The sequence below is a fragment of the Acanthochromis polyacanthus genome, chromosome 5 (assembly GCF_021347895.1).
Source record: "Acanthochromis polyacanthus isolate Apoly-LR-REF ecotype Palm Island chromosome 5, KAUST_Apoly_ChrSc, whole genome shotgun sequence".
NCBI lineage: Eukaryota > Metazoa > Chordata > Actinopteri > Pomacentridae > Acanthochromis > Acanthochromis polyacanthus.
In genome coordinates this window covers 16,260,414-16,275,712 of record NC_067117.1, presented here as the reverse complement: position 1 = coordinate 16,275,712, position 15,299 = coordinate 16,260,414, and the positions used below count along the sequence as shown (strand labels likewise).

At 45.4% G+C, this 15,299-nt stretch overlaps 1 protein-coding gene across 3 annotated transcripts in view; it reads left to right on the top strand.

Annotated features, from left to right (window-relative positions):
- Window positions 1–15,299, top strand: part of LOC110960676 (low-density lipoprotein receptor-related protein 1-like) — a 96,080-nt gene that overhangs the window by 78,815 nt on the left and 1,966 nt on the right. For 2 of the 3 annotated variants that reach the window (XM_022208023.2, XM_022208020.2), the window contains 45 exons: window positions 526–651; window positions 1,364–1,492; window positions 1,585–1,704; window positions 1,793–1,906; window positions 2,012–2,161; window positions 2,436–2,558; window positions 2,662–2,778; window positions 3,137–3,265; window positions 3,384–3,506; window positions 3,606–3,746; window positions 4,164–4,351; window positions 4,454–4,637; window positions 4,719–4,804; window positions 4,916–5,035; window positions 5,625–5,812; window positions 6,070–6,275; window positions 6,367–6,555; window positions 6,665–6,813; window positions 6,905–6,998; window positions 7,104–7,220; window positions 7,325–7,444; window positions 8,026–8,148; window positions 8,538–8,663; window positions 8,742–8,858; window positions 9,559–9,665; window positions 9,762–9,894; window positions 10,028–10,150; window positions 10,253–10,375; window positions 10,494–10,631; window positions 10,720–10,857; window positions 10,937–11,056; window positions 11,181–11,446; window positions 11,582–11,763; window positions 11,876–11,982; window positions 12,080–12,199; window positions 12,291–12,467; window positions 12,587–12,727; window positions 12,811–12,984; window positions 13,131–13,292; window positions 13,461–13,644; window positions 13,740–13,847; window positions 13,958–14,031; window positions 14,144–14,237; window positions 14,389–14,427; window positions 15,153–15,297. In XM_022208023.2, the coding sequence (XP_022063715.2) occupies window positions 526–651; window positions 1,364–1,492; window positions 1,585–1,704; window positions 1,793–1,906; window positions 2,012–2,161; window positions 2,436–2,558; window positions 2,662–2,778; window positions 3,137–3,265; window positions 3,384–3,506; window positions 3,606–3,746; window positions 4,164–4,351; window positions 4,454–4,637; window positions 4,719–4,804; window positions 4,916–5,035; window positions 5,625–5,812; window positions 6,070–6,275; window positions 6,367–6,555; window positions 6,665–6,813; window positions 6,905–6,998; window positions 7,104–7,220; window positions 7,325–7,444; window positions 8,026–8,148; window positions 8,538–8,663; window positions 8,742–8,858; window positions 9,559–9,665; window positions 9,762–9,894; window positions 10,028–10,150; window positions 10,253–10,375; window positions 10,494–10,631; window positions 10,720–10,857; window positions 10,937–11,056; window positions 11,181–11,446; window positions 11,582–11,763; window positions 11,876–11,982; window positions 12,080–12,199; window positions 12,291–12,467; window positions 12,587–12,727; window positions 12,811–12,984; window positions 13,131–13,292; window positions 13,461–13,644; window positions 13,740–13,847; window positions 13,958–14,031; window positions 14,144–14,237; window positions 14,389–14,427; window positions 15,153–15,297 (6,134 nt within the window). The remainder of the gene's footprint in view (window positions 1–525; window positions 652–1,363; window positions 1,493–1,584; window positions 1,705–1,792; window positions 1,907–2,011; window positions 2,162–2,435; window positions 2,559–2,661; window positions 2,779–3,136; window positions 3,266–3,383; window positions 3,507–3,605; window positions 3,747–4,163; window positions 4,352–4,453; window positions 4,638–4,718; window positions 4,805–4,915; window positions 5,036–5,624; window positions 5,813–6,069; window positions 6,276–6,366; window positions 6,556–6,664; window positions 6,814–6,904; window positions 6,999–7,103; window positions 7,221–7,324; window positions 7,445–8,025; window positions 8,149–8,537; window positions 8,664–8,741; window positions 8,859–9,558; window positions 9,666–9,761; window positions 9,895–10,027; window positions 10,151–10,252; window positions 10,376–10,493; window positions 10,632–10,719; window positions 10,858–10,936; window positions 11,057–11,180; window positions 11,447–11,581; window positions 11,764–11,875; window positions 11,983–12,079; window positions 12,200–12,290; window positions 12,468–12,586; window positions 12,728–12,810; window positions 12,985–13,130; window positions 13,293–13,460; window positions 13,645–13,739; window positions 13,848–13,957; window positions 14,032–14,143; window positions 14,238–14,388; window positions 14,428–15,152; window positions 15,298–15,299) is intronic. The other variant, XM_022208021.2, reaches the window with a different exon arrangement.

The window sequence follows — 15,299 nt, the reverse complement described above, 5'->3', positions numbered from 1 at the left end:
CATTGTTAATTAAAAAAATGAGAAGTGCTTTGAAATGCATAGTCCTGATTAATAGCTTGCTTTTTAAATCTATGACGAGGAATCATCTGGAAGGCAGAACTTAGGATAATATCTTACATTTTTACCTCTTTCCCTTTTCTAATTTTGGGCTACTCCTGTCATTGTCCTGATCCTTCTAAATCAACCCACTCTTGCATTTTTTCCTTTGCCATATCTTCTCCCCAGAGTTGCCTCATTCAGTAAACTCTCCCACACTCCAATACCCACAGCGACCATGCAAGCCGGGAGCCTGCTGTAACAGCTGCAAATCCTATTTAGATTGAGTCACATTGAATTATGCATACAGCTGAGGCAGAGCCATTGCCTCATTTATGCAGGCATATCTGTCTGCTGATGTGGATGCACATGAAGGGGGGCAGTTGTTGTTTTTGTGTCAGGAGCTTGGCTGGGAGGTCAGAGATTCTCAATCAGATGTGTATTAGTATGTGCAGGTTTGTGTGGCTAACTTTCCTCATGTCTGCACAGGTGAGTTCTCTCTCTGCCGTGTTAACAATGGAGGATGTCAGGACCTGTGTTTGCTGACCTCTGATGGAAGGGTCAACTGCAGCTGTCGGGGAGACAGGAAGCTTTTGGAAGACAACACCTGCATAGGTAATGCAAGAATTCATAAAAACAAAAGTCTCCCTGAGAAACTTTCCTGAGATGGCTGAGGTGATAGCAAAAATATCAAAACATTTTTACCCATTGGAAGTAACGTGAGGAAGCTTTCAAGATGGCACAAATAGATTTTTGTTATTCTAAACAACCTGCAGTACACAGAGTAAACCTAAATCACATCAATAATTGGTGTGACCACCCACTGGCTTGAAAAGAGCTCAGCTTGTCCTCAGTGCACATACTTTTAAGCAGGTTGTTCGGAGCATCTTGGAGAAATCATCACACTTCTTCTGTGGATTTTATCTCTCAGTTGCTTATGTTTTGCCGTGTAATCCCAGTTTGACTCAGTGATGTTATATTGGAGCTGTGGGGGACCATCTGTTGTAGGATTTCTTATTCGTATAGTTAAAGATGGTTTATTATGACTCTGGCTATATGTTTGAGGCCATTGTGATGAATTGCTGAATAAACCGGAGACCGATCAGATGCCAGTCTGACAGCAAAGCAAGATGGACAAGAATCTAAACGGCTTAAGTGCTTAACTTTGCACAGAATTACTTTTTTAAGATATTTTTTTTATACACACTTCTACATGTAGAACATTTTGTGTCGTAATAGACACAGATTGAGTTTAGGATCTGTCTTTACTGCATGCTTTGGTATATCCATCTCTTCCTAACTGCCTTTTTCTGTTCGTGTCCATCAGCCCTCAACACTACGTGTAACAACATGGACGAGTTTGAGTGTGGAAATGGAGACTGTGTGAAGTACACCCTGACTTGTGATGGCATGGCCCATTGCAAGGACAAGTCTGATGAGAAACAGTCCTACTGTGGTGAGTGGAACCTTTCTCCTCTGTCAGCACACTTTCAGCGGTATTTTCCTTGCTGACGTTTGTAACTGGAGTCCCTCCTGTCTGGTTGTCAGCCAACCGTGTGTGTAAGAAGGGCTACAGGCGATGTGTAAACAGCCGATGTGTGGGTCACAGCTCCTGGTGTAACGGGCAGGACGACTGTGGAGACAATTCTGATGAGCTCTTCTGTAACAGTGAGTCAAGACTACCACCAATGGACATTTAATATTCTAAATTATGCTCTACCTAAATGCCATCTCTTTCTTTTTTAATACTTGCCAGCCACACTGTGCACAGTGGATCAGTTCCAGTGCAGAGATGGAAGCTGCATCTCCAACTCCAGCAAGTGTAACCAGAAGGTGGACTGTGAGGATGCAAGTGATGAGATGAACTGCAGTAAGTTCAAATGATCACATTCAGTCACAATTATTAAATGTCAAGTGAAAGTCAACACTTCTCTCCCAGGTTGTTAAATAAAGTTGTGCCTCTCTCGTTGTTAAGCTGCCACAGATTGTTCCAGTTACTTCCATCTGGGAGTGAAGGGAGTGACATTTCAGAAGTGCGAGTTCACCACCCTCTGCTATGCACCTTCATGGCAGTGTGACGGAGCCAACGACTGTGGGGACTTCTCGGATGAACGAAATTGCCCAGGTATTTTAATAGCATCTCACAGCCAAACGTGCGTGCAGCGTTTGAAGAAGATGTGGAATTATTTTTTCACAGGTGGATTGAAGCAAAAAGAACAATTTGGATTATGCCAAAAGGAACAGAAACAAACACAATGGATGTTGTCATCCATTAAATTGTGGTTTGGGAAGTAATTCTCCTTGAAAAACATGGCAATGTAAATTTAATTTCCTCTTCAAGCTGGCTTAACTCTTTGATGTTTTCGTCTTAACTCGCCACTTTCTGCTCTCTTTGCCAGGGAGCGGCAAAACAAAATGTCCAACACCCTTCTTTGCCTGTCCGAGTGGACGTTGTATCCCAATGAGCTGGACCTGTGATATGGAGAATGACTGTGAGAATGGCGCAGACGAGGCCCACTGTGGTGAGTTCAGATAGCAGAAGCTAAACACGCTGCAGTGCAACAGACCATTGCTTTGTGTCAGTGCTTGTATTTTGTGCTTCATACATTCTCTCTGCTGCTGTAGATAAGTTCTGCTCAGCCTCCCAGTTTGAATGTAGGAACCACCGTTGCATACCCAGCCGCTGGGTGTGTGACGGAGCGGATGACTGTGGTGACAGCAGTGATGAAGACAGCAATTGCAGTGAGTGTTGGACACAAACTCCTTAGTGAAAACAACTAAAAGAGCAGTTAGTGCTGACATATTTAGCGCCGAAGGTATTTTGACAGCTGTCGATTCTGCTGGGAGATGTAGACATGCACTGAATTCTCAAACTTGTCACCAGATTTGTGGATACTGTGAAGCCCACTCTGCATTTAAGCTGTTTTATCTGATATTAAACTGGCAGCTACATCACATTCCTGTAGTGCAAACAGGGACTAAAGTATTGGCATATGTGCAAAGAAGTTAGATTTTTAATCATTCTTCTGCTTCTGCTTGAAACAGCTGTGCAACAATTATTGGCATTAGAATCATGTTTAATAACTTCTTTCCGTCACAGAGACTAAAACCTGCAGTCCAGAAGCATTCCAGTGCCCCGGATCACACATGTGCATTCCTCAGCGCTGGAAATGTGACGGCGACAAAGACTGTCCTGATGGAGCTGACGAGAGTGTGAAAGCTGGCTGCGGTGAGTGGTGGGATAAAATGTTTTACTAATCCTCTGAGACAAAGGAATATCTATACTGCACTGTACAAGCATAAAACATACTCATCTTGTTCACTCACCAAATATTTTTATGTCTCAGTCTTCAACAACACCTGTAGCAGCAACGAGTTCATGTGCCAGAACCGACAGTGTATTCCCAAGCACTTTGTGTGTGACCATGACAACGACTGCAGCGATGGCTCAGATGAGTCCCTGGAGTGTGGTGAGTGGACCCATGACCTCTTACTCCTGATGGGGGATCTCACCTCTGTGCTCTTTGTACTTTTTTTTTTTAAAAGCAAGTGCTGTTTTGTTGCTGCAGAGTATCCAACATGTGGACCCAACGAGTTCCGCTGTGCCAACGGACGCTGTCTCATTCAGAATAAATGGGAGTGTGATGGAGACTTCGACTGCCACGACCAGTCAGATGAAGCGCCGAAAAACCCACGCTGCATCGGCACAGGTTTGTCGCAGTCACTCCAGTAGCACTTTACTTTTGACTGTTCTGACATTTAATGTACTTTTCTTTTGTTAATCTGTATGCCAGCTGTAGCCCAATGTCGTATTAGTGTTTGTCGCATTTAAAGATGTCGATGTCAAAATGGAAAATACGGTTCAGATGAAGGACTAGCGAAGCATGCATTTAGCAGATCAACAGAACAGGAAGCAAACATGGGCAAGCCACATTCATCATATATCAATATGTGAATGAACATTTTTTTAAGGAGACACCAATTCCAAGTATTACTTTTATAACAGAAAGCATTTTTAACAGTTGTGGTCTAAATCATTTCCTGAGGCTCTGAAGTTCTTTCAGCTGCACTGGATAACATTTTCTCTTCATTTGTTTCTCATTTCATTGCCTTATTTCATGGAACAGAGAAGAAATGCAACGACACTGCGTATGCCTGCAACAATGGAAACTGCATCAATGACACTTTGCTCTGTGACCATAAAGACGACTGTGGCGATGGCTCTGATGAGCTGAACTGCTTTATTAATGAGTGCTTAAACAGCAAACTGAGTGGCTGCTCCCAGCTCTGCGAAGACCTTAAAATAGGGTTTAAGGTAAGTGAGCAGCATGAAATTGTGACTTGAATTCCACATCGTAATGGATGTGGAAAAGGAGCAGCACGGACTTTACCTGCTCTGCGTTTTGCTCCCTCACAGTGTAGATGCCACCCCGGCTTCCGTCTGAAAGATGATGGGAAGACGTGTGTCGACATAGATGAATGCACAACCACTTATCCCTGCACACAGCGCTGCATCAACACACACGGCAGTTTTCACTGTCTGTGCGTGGAGGGTTTCCAGCTTAGCCCTGAGAACCCCACGATATGCAAATCCATTTCTGGTAAGAAACATGACGGATTAATAACATTCAGGAGAGTGTTTAAGGTAAATCCACTCACATGTGATGCCTCCCTCCGTGCAGATGAAGAACCCTTCCTCATCTTTGCCAACCGCTATTACCTGAGGAAGCTCAACTTGGATGGCACCAACTACACGCTGCTCAAACAGGTGAGACCTGCAGATACTGTGTGCTCATTTGATGTGACTAGAAAATCCCGAGAACCATCCTGCAGGAGTTTATCTCCTCTCCAGACTAATGCAGCTCCTGTGCTTTGGCAGGGATTGAACAATGCTGTGGCTCTGGACTTCGACTATCGCCAGCAGATGATTTATTGGACAGATGTGACCACCCAGGGCAGCATGATCCGTCGTATGCACATCAACGGCAGCGATGTGCAGGTCAGTGTAGCAACATCTTGTCTAAGGAAGATAAGGGGACAGTAAAATGTGCTGGTAAAACCTGCCTGCCTTCTCAATGCTACATTTAAAATCATGAATTAGTCTTCATTTGTGTGTGTGTGTGTGTGTGTGTGTGTGTGTGTGTGTGTGTGTGTGTGTGTGTGTGTGTGTGTGTGTGTGTGTGTGTGTGTGTGTGTGTGTGTGTGTGTGTGTGTGTGTGTGTTCTTGTACTTGCTACATGGTGAGTACCATTTTCTGCATTTAACTATCAAAGTGAGGACATTTTTACAAAGTGAGGACATTTTGGCTGGTCCTCACTTTGAAACAGCCATGTTTGAGGGTGAAGACTTGTTTTTAGAGAACAGGTATGAATTGAGGTTTGGTTAGGGTAAGGATTAAGTTTAGGCAATCAGTTGTGATAGTTAAGGTTAGGGTAAGGCTCTAAGAAATGCATTATGCTTATGGATGTCCTCACTAAGATAGAAGTACAAAGTGTGTGTGTATGCAGTGAAAACCCAAGAGAAATAATAAAATCCAGCGCTGTGGAACACAGAATTTAGAAAGCATATACTGCTTGTTCATTTCTCAGGTCCTTCACCGCACATCACTCAGCAACCCAGATGGTCTGGCAGTGGACTGGGTGGGAGGAAACCTGTACTGGTGTGATAAGGGACGGGATACTATTGAGGTGTCAAAGCTGAATGGAGCATACCGGACAGTTCTGGTCAACAATGGCCTGAGGGAGCCTCGTGCTGTGGCTGTGGATGTACGCTACGGGTAAGAATGACACAGCAAAACTTAGAAAAGTACTGGCAGTGCACTTCACTAACACCACGAAATCATGCCTTCTTAGTTCAACTGCCTCCTTAGTTGCCAGTTATATAAGTAAATGTGTATCAGACTGGCTTAGATTGTGTAAAGAATACAAGTATTTTCTTGTGGTTTTCACACAAAATGAATCTAGCATCAAATGCAATTTAAATTATGATTTGATAGGAACAGAAAACCTAATTAATACACAACATCCCTGGCAGGTACCTGTACTGGTCTGACTGGGGAGACACCCCCCACATTGGGAGAATTGGGATGGACGGTACCAACAGAAGTGTCATTGTAGAGGATAAGATCACTTGGCCCAATGGTCTGACGCTGGACTTTGTCAATGACCGCATCTACTGGGCCGATGCCCGGGAGGACTACATTGCATTTGCCAGCCTTGACGGAACCAACAGACACACAGGTACCACTCACATACACATATCACAGTATCTTTATACACTTTTCCAGTTGTTGTTACTAACTTGTTTGTCTTTGTGCCTGCACCTCTGTAGTTCTGACTCAGGACATCCCCCACATCTTTGCTATGACTCTGTTCGAGGAATACATATACTGGACGGACTGGGAAACTAAGTCCATCAACAGAGCTCATAAGACGCTGGGGACCAACAAGTCCATGCTGATCAGCACCCTTCACAGGCCGATGGACGTCCACATTTACCATCCGTACCGCCAGCCTGAAGGTAGAACTGAGCCGCCTGCCATTCACAACCACGTGTGACTCTTCATCTGTGTCTTGGTTTCAGTCTCATTGCACTTCATTCTGCTTCACTACATTTCCTTTTCATTCAGTGGCAGACCACCCATGCCAGATAAACAATGGAGGCTGCAGTAACCTGTGTTTGCTCTCACCTGGAGGGGGCTACAAGTGTGCCTGCCCCACTAACTTTTACCTGGCCGCTGATGGCAAACACTGCTTGTCCAACTGCACCGCAAGTCAGGTGAGCTCGTCTGAAACCGCTTTACAGATATGCCCATGTTAAGACATTATCAGACTCAAAATGAAACCTATTTTCTCCTCTGCTTCTTCAGTTTGTTTGCAAAAACGACAAATGCATTCCATTTTGGTGGAAGTGTGACACTGAGGATGACTGTGGGGACCGTTCAGACGAGCCTGCAGACTGCCGTAAGTGATGAATGCAGCCAGGCTGTCGCTGTCATAATTTACTACTGTTGCTTTGTAATGTTTTGTTAATCACGCCTCATTACGTGCTGCATGTTCTCTCTATAGCTGAGTTTAAGTGCAGACCTGGCCAGTTCCAGTGTGGTACCGGGATCTGTACCAACCCAGCCTACATCTGTGACGGAGACAATGACTGCCAGGACAACTCTGATGAAGCCAACTGCGGTACACGCAATTAAATACACTTTTTTTTTTTTTTTACAATAAGATTTAAAATTTAAAAATCTGAGAAGAGATTCTTTTGAACTCAGTATTTGTTGTTATTTCAGACATCCATGTGTGCCTGCCGAGTCAGTTTAAATGTACCCACCCCAGTCGCTGCATCCCTGGCATCTTCCGTTGCAACGGCCAGGACAACTGTGGGGATGGAGAGGATGAGAAAGACTGTCGTAAGTCATCTCGGTCCCTTAGGCTGTTCTTTTTTTAGTTTTTTGCCAGCTAGTGGCAGTGTCTATGCATGATGTTCTCATCACTATTGTATGACTGTTTATTTCAACGCGCTGGTTTAGAACAAGATATCTGTAGCCTGAAGTTTGTCCTCACTTAACCCACACTTTTACCTTTTACATGCTGTATCTAAAAATCTAATGAGCAGACAGGAAACTTCTGAACACTTTGTTGCTCCCCAGAGGATCTTTGTCCATTTTGACCTTTCCTTTAGCAATGCCTTCAGGCCAAATGATGTTGCATAATGTAATTGCCATGGCATTTGCTGAGCACATTCATTGTCCACAGAGGGACATTACATGAACTGTTCGGTTGTACCATCCCAAGGTCAAAATTTACATTTTATCACCTTTAACTGCAGGGCCATAAGAATAGCAAAATGTCTGTGTTATTATGTAATGAAAATTGCAGTTTCTGGGGTGCAGTAGCAGAACTAAAGCATTTTAGTCTGTGACATTTTCAACTAGGTAGCAGTTTGTCTTTGTATGGCATAAATGGTCCAATCTGTCTTTCGTTTGTGCAGCTGAAGTAACGTGTGCCCCCAACCAGTTCCAGTGTGCCATCACTAAGCGCTGCATCCCACGGGTGTGGGTGTGTGACAGGGACAATGACTGTGTGGACGGATCTGATGAGCCTGCCAACTGCAGTAAGACGAGGCTTTTCATTACTGCATCAAACAGCACGTCTACTCATGAAGAAAGTCTCCTCTGCAGCATGGAATTGGTTCTCTAATAGAATCTGACCAGATATATTGAAGGGAAGCTGTAAATTTAGCCTTAAATGACTGAATCTAGTGAATATCGCATAGAACGGAAACTTAAAACTATATAGTGCAACAGAAATGACTGAAGATTTTTAACTTGGATCATTTTTTACACGTTCGTTGCTCGGCTGCTTCAGCTGAAACAGTTACTTTTACGAGATTAATAAAAACGGTATGATGTATCAGTTCTGTCACAGAAACAGAAGTGCATAAGCTTATATTCTCATGTGTAGTGTTCAGATGCCTAATCCATTAAATCCTCTCTGTTGCAGCTCAAATGACTTGTGGTGTGGATGAGTTCCGCTGTAAGGACTCGGGACGCTGCATCCCGGCACGCTGGAAGTGTGACGGAGAGGATGACTGTGGAGACGCTTCAGACGAACCCAAGGAGGAGTGCGGTAAGTTGTAGAAAGAGAATTAAAGCAAAGGAAGTTGATGATCCAAAGGGAAATGCTTATCACGCGCGTTTGTGACAGACGAGCGGACGTGCGAGCCGTACCAGTTTCGCTGTAAGAACAACCGCTGTGTACCTGGACGCTGGCAGTGTGACTACGACAATGACTGTGGGGACAACTCGGATGAAGACAAGTGTGGTAGGTTCTACTGTTTTTCTGGCTTTGGAAAGAGATGCTTCCCGCTCACACACTCGCACAGCCACAACCGTAGCTCACTGTGTGTATAAAAACGTCAATTTAGAACATTGTTTGAGTTCTGCTAAGAGCAGATTGTTCAAATGCAGCCGGTTTTGTTGGTAAAAAAATGTCTCGCCTTTCACTGTGTGTCTGTTATATTTACTCAACTGCACGTATCGTTGAGATTTGATTTCCTTTGAGTTAATTAGTTCTGTGGCCATTTGCACATCTCACATCATCTCATGTCTATTTTGCATTTCACACTGACCAGTTGCTGTGAGCCAGAGGTAGGTGTTGTCACAGTTTCAGATCAACCACAACCTCAACTACCCAGTCCTTTGTCTGCCCCCAGCTCGTCTTTTGTTCTGTGAGCCTTTTCCCTCTTTTTATTTAAAATCCCATTAGCTTCTGTAGTTCCTCCACTACACACAGTGCACCATCCCCACCTGTGAGCCCATTGAGTCAACCCTGTGATATGAATTATCAGCTATGTTTTATTCATGTGCTCTCATCAGAGCACCTTTTTCAGTCTGCTCTATTCCCTCATTTTCTCTTCTGTTTTTTCCTTTCCTTAGGCCTCTCCTTGTTCCTTGTCTCTACTCTCTGTTTCTCCCTAATTGTCCTCTCTCACTCTTCTAAGCACTTTGCTCTTTTTCCTCAGTGCCTCGTCAGTGTTCAGAGAGCGAGTTTGCCTGCACAAACGGCCGCTGCATTGCCGGGCGCTGGAAGTGTGACGGAGACCACGATTGTGCTGACGGTTCGGACGAGGTATCGCTCAATCATTTCCTTCCCGCTTAACTCTCTGCTGTGAAATTCAATACACTGTGGGGCACTAATGAAAGGAATTCTGTGCTTTTGGTTCAGAATGGCTGTGATGTGAAGTGTGACAGTGATCAGTTCCAGTGCAAAAATGGCCATTGCATCCCCATCCGCTGGCGCTGTGATGCTGACGCTGACTGCATGGATGGCAGTGACGAGGAGAAATGTGACAGCGGTGGTATGAGGCTTGCAGTTATTCTTCCTGGATGTTTTAAACAGGCATACTGCTTAAAAAAATATACAAAGTATACAACTGCTGATGTTATGTGTCATTCATTCCTCTTTCTTTCCCTCTCACCGTTGTGCTTTAGTGGGCCGACACTGCCCCGTGGATGAGTTCCAGTGCAACAACACTCTCTGTAAACCGCTGGGCTGGAAGTGCGACGGTGAGGATGACTGTGGAGACAACTCTGATGAGAACCCAGAGGAGTGCGGTGAGAATCTCTGCATTTCATGTGCTGACGGTATTACCAAAGACCGTTTGATACCCTGCTCCCTTTATTGTTCCTTAATGCTTGTCTCTTGCACTCCTTCAGTTAAATTCCAGTGCCCACCCACCAGGCAGTTCCGCTGTCATAATGATCGCGTGTGTCTGCCGGTTTCAAAACACTGCGATGGTGTGAACAACTGTGGGGACAACAGCGATGAAGTCAACTGCCGTGAGTTTGTTGGCAAAAGATACAAGAATGCGTTTTTGTTTTAGCTGCAAGACAGACAACTTTTTCACATGCTAATCAAGGTAATAACGTGTCTATGACCCCTGTTTTCTCCCACCAGCGCCTCCTACCACACCAGTATGCCAAAAGGATCAGTTCCAGTGCTCCAATGGCCGTTGCATCAGCTCTGTTCTGCGCTGTAACTACTTCAACGACTGCGAAGACTACGGCTCTGATGAAATCAACTGCAATAAGAAAGGTGGGTTGTGCCACATTTGCCATAATGACAGTGTGCCTTCTTCACAGTTATCTGTGTGACTGCATCCTCCCTGTTTCCCTGCCTGCAGACACGGTGCTGAACGACTGCCGCAGCAATCGGACGGTGTGTGGAGATGGAGATGAGGCTCACTGTGTGGTGAACGGCACTGACTCCTTCTGCTCCTGCAAACCCGGCTTCCAGTCCTATGGACGAAACAGATGTGAAGGTACAGTTTTCTCTGCTTACAGTATGATTTTTCACTTTGTGTTGGGGCTTCAAAGCATGTGTATCATGTGCTTTCACAGATAAGAATGAGTGTCAGCAGTTTGCAGTTTGCTCCCACATCTGCAACAACACCAAAGGTTCCTACAAGTGCAGCTGCCACAAGTACTTCACCAGAATCAATGACACCTGCAAGGCTGATAGTGAGTACTTCTAGCAACATTTAGTTAACTTTTCAAGCTTGTGTTTATCTATGTATGTACATCCTTTTTCCGCATCTCGCCTCTCCTACAATGGTCATTTTGTCTTTTCCCTACGCATTCCCAGCTCAGAGGCAAGTGCTCTACATTGCGGATGACAATGAAATCCGCAGCCTGGACCCTTCCATGCCAAACTGGCGCTACGAGCAGATCTTCCAGGGTGATGCCAACGTGCGCATAGATGCCATGGACCTGCACGTGAAGACGAATCGCATTTACTGGACAAACTGGCACACGGGGCGCATTTCATCCTATGATTTGCCTTCTTCCTCCTCCTCTCCAAATAGTAATCGCAACCGACGCCAAAGTGACTCCAGGGTCACCGATCTTGAGGTAAGTGTAAATAAGTCTGCTCATATTATATGATTTACATGCCTGTATTCAGAGGATCTAACATCTAGCATAATATAACGCAAGAGTGTCCAATTCTGGAGTTTTTGCCGCAGTTTCACTGTTTTTCATGTTCAGATTCCTGATCTGAAGATGCCCCGTGGCATCGCTGTGGACTGGGTGGCAGGAAACCTGTACTGGACTGATTCTGGAAGAGACGTCATTGAAGTGGCTCAAATCAGTGGAGGACATCATCGCAAAACTCTGATCTCTGGCATGATTGATGAGCCCTATGCCATTGTAGTTGATCCCCAGAGAGGGTGAGTGGGTCTTGGGTGATTGGTGGTACAGTGAAGCAAGAACAGAAGCTATGCAAACTTGGATTCACATGTGGTAACAGCAGTGATAAAGGAAGCTTTTACTTTTCATTAGGAAAATGTACTGGGCGGACTGGGGCAACCACCCCAAGATTGAAACAGCTGCTATGGATGGGACCATGAGAGAGACGCTGGTGGAAGAAAACATCCAGTGGCCAACTGGTAAAATGCTACTCTTTAATCATCTCATCAATAGTAAATACAAAGTGTAAGGATTTCCTTTTTGAACCTTTCCTAACACTGCTCTCTGTTTGTATAGGTCTGGCAGTGGACTACTTCAATGAGCGACTGTACTGGGCTGATGCTAAGCTCTCCTTGATTTGTAGTGTGAGACTGAATGGCAGTGATGCAGTCGTGGCTGTGAACAGCCTTAAAAACAGTTGAGTGGCACATCATCTTCCACACGAAGAGTCAGTCTTTATTATTCAGGACTCGTGTGTAATCCTGTGTGGGTCTTTGTTTCTACACAGAGCTCCATCATCCCTTCAGCATTGACGTCTTTGAGGACTACATCTATGGTGTCACCTACATCAACAACTACGTCTTCCGTGTGAATAAGTTTGGCAAAGGCCCGATTGAGAACCTAACGACTGGAATGAACCACGCCACAGATATAGTCTTGCACCACCGTTACAAACAACCTGAAAGTGAGTCGTAAAAAAGTTACTCTCAGCGACAGAATTGCAAAAAAACACAAAACAGTGAGGGACTGAAGGGACTTATTTTTACTCATTTTTAACACTGCCTCTCTCTCTCTTTCTGTCAGTGACTAATCCCTGTGACAGGAAGAAATGTGAATGGCTGTGTCTGTTAAGCCCCAGTGGACCAGTCTGCACTTGTCCCAATGGACGCACGCTGGACAATGGCACATGTGTGGAGCTGCCCACTCCCACATTATCTCCTATCTGTGAGTGAACAGGCATGCTCATGTACGCACACTTTAAATCAGTTCAATTATTCTGTATGACTGAAAGATTTCCTCACCTACAGCTCCTCCCAGTGGTCCCTGCTTGGTCCAGTGTTTGAACGGTGGCAGCTGTTTCCTGAACGCCCACAAACAACCCAAGTGTCGCTGCCAGCCTAATTACGGAGGAGATCGATGTGAGATTGATCAGTGCAGAGACTACTGCAAGAATGGAGGCACATGTACACCCTCCCCTACAGGTTAGACGTGAACGTGGCAATTTGTCTTGAAATATGGCCACTTTTATGTTTCGATTAGCCTGGTAATGTGACACATTTGTACTTTCTTCTCATTTCCCCTGTTAACCTTTCCCTCTGTATCTCTTCATGTGTCTGTCCTCCTGCAGGTTCTCCTACCTGTCGATGCCTGACAGGCTTTACAGGGCCAAACTGTAATCTGCACACTTGTAAAGATTACTGCAAGAATGGAGGCAATTGCACCGTCAGTGCAGGAAACCAGCCGACCTGCAGCTGTCCGGCCGACTTCCTTGGCGACCAGTGCCAGTACAGTGAGTGTTCCCACTGCACGTCTGATATCCAAGTGTTGAAATCTTGAGAGGCTCCTGCTAACCAGTTGAAAGCCTAAAAATGAAGGCACAATCACATTATGAGAGTATGTAATAGATTACAGTGTGTTGGTAAGTTGTGCACTTACATGTGTCTGTGTGTTTGAGCAGGAAGCTGTGAGAACCACTGCCAACACAAAGGTACATGTCTGCAGAGCGAAGATGGTTCCAAGCTGTGCCGCTGTCTGCCCCAGTACACTGGCAGCACATGTGAGATTGACAAGTGCCACTACTGTCGTGATGGAGAGTGTATCCCCAGCAACGGTTTTACAACTACAGGAGACTTCACCTGTCGGTAGGAGGGCACATAATCTACTTGACATCAAGGACCTACAAACTTGATGCAGAAGTTAGTCTCCTCTCAAACATTTTTTTTTCTATTTTGCGTAGCTGCACAAATGGAAGAGTCCAGCCCAGCTGCTACACATGCGACTCCAATGAGTACTGTGCAAATGGCCAATGCTCTATAAACCCCATCACTAGCCTTCCAGAGTGCAGGTACGGAGCAGAGTGTGTTCATCCACATTTGTTGTCATTCAGTCCGAATGCATCACTGCATAGTGTGCTACATGCATATCTCTATTTTCTGTTGCTACGTGTGTGTGTAGATGTTCACCTGGATGGACAGGACATCGCTGCGCGTCTACGGCCAGCAGCAACAATAACTCTACTACAGGTGGACGTAAGTCAACACTTCTGCTATGACAGTAATGTCGGAGGTTCCTTAAGTTTCAAATGCTGAGATGAGGTCTATTTCTCAAATTCTTTCTTGATGTTGGCATGTCTGTATGCAGGCACAGCCTCGATAGTGATCCCAGTGCTGCTGCTGCTGCTGCTCGTTCTTCTGGGTGCAGGAGCTTTGGTCTGGTACAGGAGAAGGATGAGAGGGTGAGTGACAGTCTGACATCGTAGCATTCAAAACATGAGACCTCTTTTTGTCTTTGCGTTCTCCTTTTCCTCCCTCTTCCTTCTTTTTCTTCCTTTCTTCAGTTTGCACTTTTACCCTCCTCTCTGTAATGGCATCTCTTCTGCTCCTCAGGTCTAGCCGGCCCGGCAAAACCGGCTCCAGGCGCTTGCGGTAACGGTTGCCAGGGTTACACTTTTTGCTCCATGCCCTCTTTCAGTTCTGCATTCTGATGCTGTCTCTTTCTATCTTTCCCCTGAACCATGAGTCGTGGTTGTTGTGCAGTGTTTGGTCCTGTGGTGAATGTCTGCGCCATTTTCTCTGATATTCATGGGAGCTGTGGGCCGTCCCGCTCCTACAGTATCTGTCCTGTTCAGTTTTCCCTCTTCGGAGCAGCTTCAAGGCAGATCTATTGAAAAGATGCATTGAATAGATCTGTATATGTATTAGCCGGTGCCGTAGATCTCTCATATTGTTGTCCGTCATACTGTGCCATATTGTACTGTGCTGTGGTTTGTACTGTGGTAGTGTCTCTCATAGTGAGAGATGGAGTCCAACAGCATTCTTCCAAGCTCAGATTGGAAAATGCATCTCAAAAAATCCAGCATTTACCAAGACACAGGATCGATTGTGGATTTATTGTGGTCTGGAGAAATAGTCTCTGCACTGACAGTCCTGTATTCAGGTCCACTGTGTCTGGATCTGACCTGGGCTACATGAATGCTGGGTTTGTGTTGGTGCCTGTGCTGTGGCTAAGCCTGGATGGTGGCGAGAGTCATGCAATGCCTCTTCCCTCCCTTCGTAATGTGGCTGTGTACCTGCTTGCACTGTTCAGGCTACTCAAATCTCAGATCAGAAGCTGAAGGTGTGACTGTGTCTGTCCTTGATGTTTCGTGTAGGGCCAAGGGCTTCCAGCACCAAAGGATGACCAACGGGGCCATGAATGTTGAGATTGGAAACCCTGCTTACAAGATCTACGAGGGCGAGCCTGACGACGACGCCGGGGAGCTGCTAGACGCAGATTTCACGCTGGATCCAGACAAGGT